Source organism: Balaenoptera musculus, chromosome 14 (assembly GCF_009873245.2).
Source record: "Balaenoptera musculus isolate JJ_BM4_2016_0621 chromosome 14, mBalMus1.pri.v3, whole genome shotgun sequence".
NCBI lineage: Eukaryota > Metazoa > Chordata > Mammalia > Artiodactyla > Balaenopteridae > Balaenoptera > Balaenoptera musculus.
The window spans coordinates 71,023,312-71,035,312 of NC_045798.1; the positions used below are offsets into that span (position 1 = coordinate 71,023,312).

The window sequence follows — 12,001 nt, forward strand, 5'->3', positions numbered from 1 at the left end:
GAGAAAATAATAAAGATTTTGAAAACACAAAGAGCACTAACATTTTTTAGCATGTATTACCATGGTATTTGGGGGCAATTATACATATATATTTGTTTTTCTTCCCCCCCCGAAGCAATATTATCATATATACTTAAAATTAGATTTATCAGTCAAAATAATTTGTGATATCTGCTTGACTAGAAAACAGATCTTCATGAAATGAAAATTCAGAGCCACAACAGAAAAAAATTACATTACCTAACAAGAAACTAAACCCAAATAGGATAAGATATTGTTATGGATAAAATTTGCTGCTGTAGTAGCTTTCAAAAGATTAATTCTTTGAACAGCTTTAAAATGAGAACAATAAGTGTTTTAAAATATATTTTCATGAAACCAAACGGTAAGAATTAAAAACCAATAAAAATATTTTAGAGACTTTTAAAAAATAAAGTATACTCCCAATTTATCCTTTCCTCCCACCCTTCCCCCTGGTAACCATAAATTCATTCTCTAAATCTGTGAGTCTGTTTCTGTTTTGTATATAAGTTCATTTGCATCTTTTTTCTTTTTAGATTGGGAGTATGGGATTGACAGGTACACCCTGCTATATTTAAAATAGATACCCAACAAGGACCTACTGTAAAAAAAAAAAAAAAGAAAAAAAGAATATGCCTAATCTAAAAATAAAAAATAAATCTTATATGGCATAAAAAGCATACTTTAGAAGAGATAAGATACAATCCTTACGATCTTTTTGTACTACACCTTTCTAACTAAACTTTCTATTAGTGCCTGTTTTATACAGGGAGATGTTAGAACTCAGGAAGTATAACAGAAAGACAGGATTTAGCTCCTTACATTATGTTGTCATGAAAATGTTTCAGAAAACTACAAAGGCTGCTCATGGAAGCCACTGATAAGAGCAGACTATTTTTTAACATACAGCCAGCCATTCTACCTTGCAACAGCTGGAGAACCACCCCCAGGGCTTAAATTTCAAAGCAGTTTATTGGGACCAGTTTGGCCTTTCACTTGGAATGCCTTTTGTTCTGTTCCAGGAAACACTGGAGAAGACACATTTTCAAGAGTCCCTAAACATGTTAAGCTACATGGGTCCTCCTCCTGAGGAGTTCTCTCTGTAGTTGTGTGCCTGTTATGTGAAAGGTCATAAATAATCAGAAAGTGAATATATATTTAATTCTCAAATAGCAAAATTTCTTCTACATTGAAGAAACGGGTCATGTTTAAGCAAACTACACTCCATTAAATGTGTGCTCATCGAATCCACTTTGCCACCTTTAATGTAACAGGACTTGATTACTATTCCAGGCCTGAGTTTTTGTCAACTGATATTATCAGAAATTACCAAAATGCCCAGCTAACAGAAATAAAGAGAAAAACTATTGCCACCCTGCTTGGTAAAGACTGGATGGATTTCTCATGTTATTTTAGCTCTTACCAGTTTCTCTAGCTCAAGAGAAAAAAAAAAATCATCAAGTCTCTAAGTAGAGCTGTAACATAAATATGAATGGAAGAGGATCAGTTATTAAGAGGAACTGTAATTTTATAGGAGGATTTGACACGGCCAGCCACCCAAGCACTGTTCAGATGGCTTGAACACAGGTGCTATTGCTGGCTAGAAGATGGAGCAAAAAGAAGGGTTGAGTCTTTTCAGCTACAGGTGGGACCACCCTCGGTCTCAAACTCCACTTTGGGGAAAATGGCAATTTCCGTTAGACATACCTTAATCCAAACATCAGGATGAGTGGTGTCTGGGGATTGACTGCTGTAAACCAGAATTTGGAAGATGTGTTACCCCTTTACTGCACACCCAGAACCCCAGGCTGGGCACATCCTGAAGATATAAAAGGATGAAGAAGTGCAATTCATAGTGCCTTTGTCTGAAAGAAGATGATGGTTTTAAAAACTTCGGTTTTTCTGAACTGTGTCCAAGTGACCCTCATGTTATTAAACTAGTAGAAGCAGCCTAACAATGTCATGAGCTTCTCTACAGAGAAAACAAAAGAAGGAGCATTTCCAGCCTTCCTACGACCTACAATTTTCGAATAAAAACTTACATCCAGGCTAAGATGCACTCATTTTTAGCAGGAGGGATTCCTAGGAATTCAGGCGGGAAGCCGGGCCCCCTGACCATGCGCAGGAAATGGATGAGAAGACTTAAATCAAACTAGTTTATTGTTCTCCGTTGGTGGTCTTTGTAACTAAGATGCCACGACACTGCTGGATAAAATTCCTATTACTCTGAGGCTCTGTGGCTGTTCATCACCCAACTGTATTTGAAGGCTCAAGATTCTTGTAAAAGACGAAGTGAATCTTATGTGACTACTCTCATAATAAAATTACTGTGAAACCAAGCCCTCAAGGGGAAACGGACATAATGTTTCTACTAGAAAAGCCACATACTAAAACGCATCGTGTCATACAAACATGTCATTAGAAGTGAAAGTTGGAAGCCAGATTAATCCATGAACCAGATAGATATTCCAGGGTAATCTTTAGCATATGTTGCATTCAATCAATCTTGGTAGTCTGTTCCTTCAACACTGTTTGGTTTGAGGTTTAAAAACATGGCAAATACCGTGCATTAGAAAGCAGGCCGGTTAAAGACTAATAAAACAATAACAGTTATTATAGCCATTATGCTAGCTCTATGCCCAATTCCCTCTGAGAAGAAGGGAGGGTGTGTAGCCCCAAACCACAAGCGGTCACACCCTCTGAATGTATACAAATGGTATCTCCCAGTTGGGAACTGGAGCACTCTTGTCCTTGGGTAGCCTCAGGGGATCCTGTTAGTCCCAGGGGATTGAGGTGGGTCTCTCAACCCTTTTGAGTAGGAAGGGCTATTGGATAAGGCAGGTAGGAAGGAAATATGCAGATAGTATGTACCTACATGTACCATGTATATGACTACCATCTTCTAGACATCTCTCTCCTCTAGAGTTGGTATCTAATAACTAATTACATTTCCTCCTCTGTATGCCTGCTCACATGCAGAGGCATTATTGGACTGTAGTGATTCTAAAGTACACCGAGCAGCATTACATTGAAAAAGTTTTAGGAATCAAGTTGAAAGGCTCTGATGGTGGTAACTCTTGAGGCCCTCAGACTTAGCTTCTATCCTTAACTGGCTGCCCCATCAGGTGAACGACTAAGAATCCACGGTGTGTTCCATGCACTATATTCATGTAATTTCAGGGTGCTTAATAGACCCTTCTAAGTCAGACATGCCTAATGCAACCTCCAGAGTTTGCCGGCAAGGCTTTGCAGAAAAGTAGTGGTCTACATGTCACAAGTAAAATATTTTACTGTACGATTCTTTCAAAACTCCACGGATGAATGTGTCATTTTAAAAAAATCCTGTCGTTAATAAAATCTGAGTCAGTTTTGTCCTTCCAAGCATTTCTCAAAAAATGATATTGGGCATTAAAGGGCAAAAGAAAACAAAACAAGAAACAACGGCCATCCCTCCAAGTCAAACACAAGCCATCCTGAACCTCAGTGAGCGTCTTCCGTCTTTCAGATGCAGCGGACAGAGCCAGAGGCAAAGGAGCTTGTTTCCAGAGAGGTTACCCTCTGATGGTTCTAGAGTTTACATCTCACTGCACATGCATTTTGTTGTCCTGTCACTGGTTGAGGACAATCGTTGACTGCCAGGAAGACACGGTATAACATGAAACTGAGAGATGGAGCAATGATCTTCCTCTGAACTGAAAAAGCCACTTCCTAAGACATCAACGCCATTTATGAAAAGACTGCATTGCCTTGCAACTTTTCACCAAGAAAACTTGAAAAATGTGATGTCCATGTGTTAGTGCTTGAACCCCATTCTTACGGCATTAGTATTGCTTACAGTCATTTTCTACAGAATCTTGTGTGTAATCTCAAACATGTGTCAGGCTATGTGTTCCTTATTTACCAATTATTTAATTAGCTCTGTTTGTTCTTTGAGATACAGGCAATGTAATATTTCTTTATTTCCTGCATTTCAGAATGAGTGAGTATATGCCAAATATTTTCAAAAGTCTACAGATGTATCCTATTAATCCATACTGTTTGTTAGGGAAGTATCACTAACATCAGAAGAGAAATCTTCTCTTCTTGTTACACAGACATACTGCCATCCCTGGCTTCTATCGCACTGTGAAAATCAAACTAAAGCCTAGGAGAATTAAAGTGCAAAGAAAAAAATAATAAAGTGCAAAGAACCAGGAGCGACTCGGACCCCGTGCAATATTAAGGTTTACTATCATCCTCAAATTCTCCTCTGTATTTTAACTTAAGGAATTTGAGGATGTATTATTTTAAGGATGAACACTCTAGAATGTTCTCCCCTAAAGTAACCCTAAAGTAATAACTGTATGTATGCAAATTAATAAAGATCTGTTCCTCCAAAAAGCTGAATTCCCATGTCTACTTATGTCCCGAAATGATTCTAAAGCTTTCTCACACGCTGCTAGTGATTTTCACAAGTACACCCATGATGATGCAGTAATGTATGCAATAAAGTTGTTCCTAAAAAGCATTTTCTGGGTTCCCAAAATCGCACACTTTTCCCTTTGAAAATTATAGCTCCTTTATTATTGTGTAGACCCCCCTCCACTTAAACAGGGCCCTTTGGTCTGGATAAAAAGTTAAGTCCATCTTTAGGATGTAGCTGAGCCCATTAGTATGTAGAAATCACCTACTATTGCCCTAACCGCCCAGACCAAATGAAGGAGAGTAGACATTCCTGTTCATCTACAAGCCAGTGATGAGCCAATCAGCTTAAATAAAGCAAATTCCATTCCCACTGAGACTTGTCGTGGCTCTGCTGACCACAGCTCATGGAGGATAATCATACCATCCCATAATATCTCTTTCTCCCCAAGTCCTGACTTCCCTCGTGGCCCAGAGGTTAAGAATCCACCTGCCAAAGCAGGGGACACGGGTTCGAGCCCTGGTCCGGGAAGATCCCACATGCCACGGAGCAACTAAGCCCGTGCGCCACAACTACTGAGCCTGTGCTCTACAGTCCGTGAGCCACAACTACTGAGCCCATGTGCCACAACTACTGAAGTCCGCATGCCTGGAGCCCGTGCTCTGCAACAAGAGAAGCCACTGCAATGAGAAGCCCGCGCACCGCAATGAAGAGTAGCCCCGGCTCACCGCAACTAGAGAAAGCCCCCGCGTGCAGCAATGAAGACCCAACGCAGCCAAAAATTTAAAAAATTTAAAAAAAAAAAAGACTGTTTGGCAAATCAGTCAATACAACTCTTTTCAAACGGTGCCTAGGTCTGCTTTCCTCAACTCAAGCTTTTGCTCTACCTTTGTACCTTCCTAAAAAAAGAAAATTACTCAAACCATAAGTAGACAGGAAATCTGCCTTGTAAGAGGATGAATGACCGGTCATCCTTCTTTATAACTAGACCTCATGACTGCAGAAAGGGGTTTTCCATTTGTCAAACCACACTGAAGTGAAATATGCTTTTCTCACTCTTTCAGTTCTGCACTTCTTTCTTTCTTCTTGTTTTTCGGATCTGCCAAAACTGCATTGATAGCTAACAAAACTTCCCCACGCGACCTCTGCCCATAGCTCTCCAAGGTCAAACTGATGCAATGCATTGGTAGAGGCTTTGTTATGAAAGCTACAAAAATGGAAACTCTTTCCTAAATTCGCCTCTTAGTGAGACATGGCGGCAAAGGGAAGGGCTGCTAGATGGCTCATCTCAAGTGTGAAGTATATTATTGAGTAAGCAGGGAGGGTATTATTTAGGCAGAATTATATTTGCAACATTTCAAAACACATCTCTTCTCATTCATCAAAAACTCTCCCCCTCATAAGTGATTCATGCCACTTCCAGAAGTTCCAGAGACTATCTAAAGAAAATGAAAAAAAAAAAAACAAAACTGCAAAGAGCTAAGGAGACTAAACAGCAGTATTCTTCTGTCATACATTCTTCTCTATAAAATGTACATTTAGTGTTCTCATCACTAACTGGACCCACTACAAGTGATCGTAAGGCCAAGCTAGGGGTGGGTTTGAGCTAGAGCCAGAGTAGGTGGCGACCAATGGAAGTCTGAGGTTTTACTAAGACCCTGAAGCGTCAGACTGTGCCACTCATCTGAATGACAGGGTTGTCAAAGGCAGAATCAGAAGGTGGTGGTTGCCTCACCCCTAACCCGGACTCTTCCTCCAGGGGCAGCTGGATGTCCTGCCTAGCTCTTCCCTCAAGAGAAGAGTGTTGGTGGGGTAACCATCCATCCTAGGGAGAGGACCACAATGGACATCACAAAGATTGAGAAGATGATGGCTCAGTTTATTTGATAGAGGCTCTCTGCTTGGGTCTTAACTGATCAGTGAATTCGCTGAGAAAAAGCAACAAATAACTTCTGGCCCATTGATGCCCGGGCAACTCCTCTCCCATAAGTCAGCAAACACTTCGTCCCCTCTGGAGGACTCAACGATGACACAGTCTCCATAGGGTGAAGCTATCTAGTTATTAATAACCATCTATAAATGTCACATGAGCTGGTTTTCAGAAGACAGTGGTGTGTTACGGTTAAAAGCTTTGCACAGCGACTGGAACTTGAGAAGCGATCAAGAACTCCTATTTAGAGCTATTATGCCTTCTATCTTACGAATCTTCAATGGTTCGTCTTAGTAAAGTTCACTTTGTTAGCTGTCTGAGAGTGTGAGAAGCAAGGTCGTTTGGGTCTATTTAAACCTTTATTCGATCTAATCACTCACAATGGAGAAAGTGGCCAAATTTCAGTTTCTTGGGACAAAAAAAGTGATTACAGTCAAGCCAATGACAGTTTGTGTTTGGTTCATTCGTCTGTTCATTTGGTTATGTGATAAGAATTCATTGCTTGATTACTGTTCAGTGATGGGGTGGGGAGAGGTCCTTGATTATTAAACCCTGACACTGGTTGTCGGCAACAGAACTGGAGTTTCCAAGACTCACCCATTATACTGTCTGTTCCGTTGGCAGGAGGCGTACAGGACGAGGTGCTGTAATGGTTTGTACCACTACGGTGGAAAGTGGACATCGGAGGAAGACTGGAATTGATGTCTGCTGAGGAGTGTGATGGATAGCTCTGTGGCAAGAGGCAGAAAAAGGAGGCCATATTTAATCACAAAACATCTAGTGGGTTAGTTTTCCAACACTTCTTTCAGAACTCTTCGCTTTGCAATGGAGACAGCCCTCGGAATTTCAAAATATCCAAGAATACATCTTGCTTAGCTCTGACAGCTTTCATTTTTCAAATAATAAAATACAAAGACATAGTTGGTTTGGGTTTGCATCAAATCTAGAGGAATATAATGGCAATGCTGGACCTTGAGAAATGATCACGATCTCTAAATATAAAAATTACTGCTTAAAAGCATGTCTAGGACTTCAGCAACATAAAAGACCACCACCACTATTATTTTCCTGTATGGCTTGTTGATCAAGTAAGAAAGATTCCATAATATAATGAATAAAACACCACCATGACCCACAGGGTTTACATTACACTTCATCCTGACCTTCTGAATACGAACTGACCAAGAATAACCAGTCTCAAATCTTCTTCCTGCCAAACTGGATCATCTTTCTGAACTCCAGCAAGAACAAAATGGTAAATGGAAAATTTAAAAAGCAGTAATGATTAAATATCTCCTAAAGCATTAATACATAAAGCCTTACATCAATGACTATGTTGAATTACACTGGAACAAACGAACGGAGAATGACTTATTTTACTTCTTTCTTTATAGGTCCTCTCCCTTAGCAATCCGCCATAGAGTTGACTATGAAAAAAGAATATCATCTTTTACAGAATCATTTACTTTAAGGCTTAGCTTTGGGTTCGACTATCATACCAGTTGTCCAAATAAGCTGCTTTTCCTGGGGCATCTCACAGTGCCTATAAGTGCTGTACAATCAGCAGATCACTAACAGAAACATGGTTATTTACAAAAACATGGTTACTTACAAAAATGGAGCTATTTTCTTTTTCATGACAAAAAAGTAGCTTAAAAAGTTATTCTCATAGACATCTGAATGTATTACAGACATGTAAAGGAAAAATATTTAAGTTAAAAGAGAATAATTTTTCTTTATATGTAGTATATTAATGGGCTATGGATCTTTATTATATCATTATTGGAGATTCTGTTGAAATTAGAGATTGAATATGATGCTGAAAGTCAGGGGTGATTAAAGTGTGGACACCCTATGTCTTGGGATTCCCTAGTTATTTCGTGAGGCCCATCTTGGGTTCTATCTCTTCCTTGAGGGTCCCTTACTACTCCCAACTCTTTCATAATCTCGTCTCTTTGAATCTCTAATGCATTTACATTCTGCACTGCGCCATTAAATACTTAATTAAATGTTGCTTTCCCATGCTTTCTCTTTCAAGAGCATTTCCACCGAAACTGTAAACTCTTCAAGGGGAGGGAATAGAGCTCATAGCTCCGCATCCCACAACTTGTGGCTGAGGGCTAAACACACTCAACCTATGAACAAAGAACAAAGAACAACCGGTTACCAGCTCGTGTTTAACAAATAGTGGACTGAAATGCTACTTATCTGAGAGACAACTAAACAGTTTAGAAAATGAATCTACATTTTGGAGTCAGTTTGCCAATGACATGGCAGATGCCTTTGAAAATACTACCTCTGCACACTCCAAATAGTCCAACGGAAAGGACAACTTCAGTGAGAAAGTTGGGACGATGCCCTTAAACCATTCCAAGTTCCCAAGAATGCCTTTCAAACTTTTAAATTTCATGGACATCTTTGCTTGACCAAAAATTCCTTAGGCCACCTGTTAAACTCATTTCTACTTGGCACTTACAGAATACCCCAAGTAGTCCACGAAATTTTCTCCAAAGAATGATAGAGTGGGCCCATTCCATAGTACAACTGACCTAAAAAACTGGATAAGCCATGGAAGACCAAACTTAGAAGAGCTATTTCTGCTTGAGAGCTAAAGACTATAATAATGTGGAAAAAAGAAACAGACTATGGAAAAAGAAAAAGAAAAGTAAAAAGGATGGTTTGATTTCATTTCTACCCAGTCCTATTCCATGCTGAGTTTCTGAAGAACAGAGAAACCTTATAAATCAGTCCCAAGCTTGCAAAAGTCAAAACAGAGGAAAAAGCATTTTGAAAAATAGTTAAATAGCTACAATTATGACAGGATGAGACAGGAAAAAGATTACTGCATCAGTGAGAATTTTTAGACCCTTTCAACTTGGTGTAAAATGGGCAGTAATTCAGGATTTGACAAAGGGTTACTACTGAGTTCAGAGAATAAACAGAAAAGTTCTTCCCCACAGATTTTAATGGGGAAACCAATGCAACCCATGTAAATCAGTAATTTTTAGAGACTCATAGAAAATTAGATGCTGAAAAGAAGTTAATGAGATTTATAACTAGATTATTTTACAAAGAAAAGGATTTTGACAACTACTGTCACTCAAAGACGTAACAAAAACACCACAGAAAATATTAGTGATATGTGAATAATGTCTCTTTAAGAGTATTTAGGGATCAACTATAAGCGTGCCCCTTAGTCTTTCTTACTCCAGCTATTAATACTGTCTACCCTGCTTGCCACAAAGGCAAAGGAAAGGGGAAGTATGACAAAGTGTTATGGTTTTACATGCCCACTATTTGTTTATTTTTACTTATGATACCCAATTATAGTGTATTTGGAGTCTACTGACAGAGTAAGTGTTGAAAATGTTTCCATGAGTGATGTTTTTATCAACGTATGGGTTGATAATTCACAAAGTAGAAAATATAATTGTTAGCATATACTAAGAATAAAGTAGTCAAACTTTGGGGCTAGAGCAGGGTTTCACAATCTTGGCACTGTTGATCTTTTGTGCCAGATCATTCTTTGCTTGGCAGGGGTTGGGTGTGGGTGTAGGGGGGTTCCTCCTACGCATTGTAGTATGTTTCCCGAATCCCTGGTCTCTGTACGCTAGATTCCAGCAGCACCTATATGCACCACGCCCCTCCGAGTTGTAACGTCCCAAAATGTCTCCAGAGATTACCAAACGTTCCCAGTAGGGCAAAATCACCCCCAGTGAGAATCACTGGAGTAAGGGTTTATGTTACAAACAATAAAAGACAACAGCACTTCCTTTATATTAAAATCCCAGACTCCCAGGACTATTTCACTCTGTGGTACAAAGACCATGCCTAACCCATGCCAGACTGCAGGGATTCTATTCTATTTTTGAAAAGAACTCTGCCAAGTCATTCCAAACTTAAGTCTTCTACAACAACCCATCCCAAAGCTTAACCACAAACTCCTTTCTTATGAGTGATTTTGCATGTGTATCTGTGACATAGTAGTGATTAGCTGTGGGATTGCTGTAGAGGCTGAAACTGTTAAGGGGATTTAAAGAATCAAAATGGGTGACTTGACAGTTGCTACTGACATATGTGGATTTTAAGCTTTGTGATTACATGTTCTATTATAACACAGTATAAAGTGATAAAGGCAATAATGTTTCTAAAATGTGCTACCTTCAGAGACGTACTAATTTGGCCAAATTACACTCAAAGTAATCCAAGGAAAGCTTTCTTCTTTTTCTCAAACTATTCCTTTGCTCAGTATAGAATTGGGCAAAAGCTCCAGATGAAAATTTTAAGGAACTACCATTACTTTCAAGTGAAAGGTAACTAACCACCTACTGTATACTCAAATGATTCTCAATCAGTATCAGATTTTTAAAAGTCACTTCGGCAAGAGAGTTTTGAATAGTTACTGAAATCATAATGATTACTAGATATAATCATTCAATAGTTTCCCTATCAGTGAGGAAATTCATCAAGATACATTACCAGAGACCTAATTCATTTGCCCTTCTGAAAAACAAAACCCCTCATCTCTAAGATCTGCTAACTGATCATGTTAAGAATGAAAACTGTTTTGAGATGGATAAATGACATTACAAATATAGCACCTGATACAACCTATTGGGTTACTCCTTCAAAATGATCTTTCCTCCTGGTTGATAATATTGTTTTGGTTCAGCAAACTTTTTCTAAAAGGGTGTAGTTCGTTTCCTTTTTAAAATTACATTTTCTGTGCATTTGAGCACATTTTCAACATGCTCCCCCCATGCAGTGAACTCGATTGGGATAAAAATCAAACCACCTAAGTCAGAGTTCTAGAGCATGATAGAGAAAGGAAGAAAGAAATATAGGAGTGAAGAAAAATAAATGTCAAATGGAAATTCCAACATATAGTACAGTGCCGAAGTCTTTTATTTGTAATCAAAACTTTCCTTGCCTACAGGACACATACAGTTTTGATCATCGGTTCTTTAGAGAAGTGCAAAATGATGATGGCAAAATAAAAATGTTAGCCAAGAAGAAATTCTAGTATAATAGTAAGTGCTGTTTCTTTAAGCTTTCATGCTAATGACTCTAAGTAGGAGGTGGGAGAAGAAGAAATTTGAAAGTAAATCATCTGCTATTTATTGAAAATGTGCTGAAATTTAAGATAGTTTGTGATTTCCACTTTCAAACTTGAGAGACGATTAAGAAAAGGTCAATTCCATCTCCATCATTTGAGGATAAGCTAACTGACCTCCCAGTGTCTCTGTCACTAGGACTAACTAAATTGATATTCGCAAGGATATCGGAAATCTTAACCTCTGGGATGTTTTCGGTTGTCAGAATAGGATATGTCACTTTTTCTATAACTCTGGTGGCTGAGCAAAAGAGAATAAAGACCACAGAAATCCAGAAAGTACTATCTCCTATATTAGAACAGAGAAAGAAACATAAATCTGGGTATTAGGAGAAGAAAAAGGAGCACATCGCAAGATGGAGAGTAGTAATATAAGCACCACTAACTGGATTTTTCATACTCTTTTGCATTTAGAAGATTAGAGGTTCATACATTTTTTAAAGCCATTTTACTGCGCAAGAGACTTGGTCCCATATTATCTGCATCCCAAACCTAACTCATGATCTAGAAGTACTCTTTCCTCCATTTAGTGATA

The 12,001-nt window shown here is 38.8% G+C and overlaps 1 protein-coding gene across 21 annotated transcripts in view; it reads right to left on the minus strand.

Annotated features, from left to right (window-relative positions):
* TCF4 (transcription factor 4) overlaps positions 1 to 12,001 on the minus strand; it is a 352,696-nt gene that overhangs the window by 36,214 nt on the left and 304,481 nt on the right. For all 21 annotated transcript variants that reach the window (XM_036874762.1, XM_036874761.1, XM_036874759.1 and 18 more), the window contains one exon: positions 6,951 to 7,083. In XM_036874762.1, coding sequence (XP_036730657.1) covers positions 6,951 to 7,083 — 133 coding nt within the window. The remainder of the gene's footprint in view (positions 1 to 6,950; positions 7,084 to 12,001) is intronic.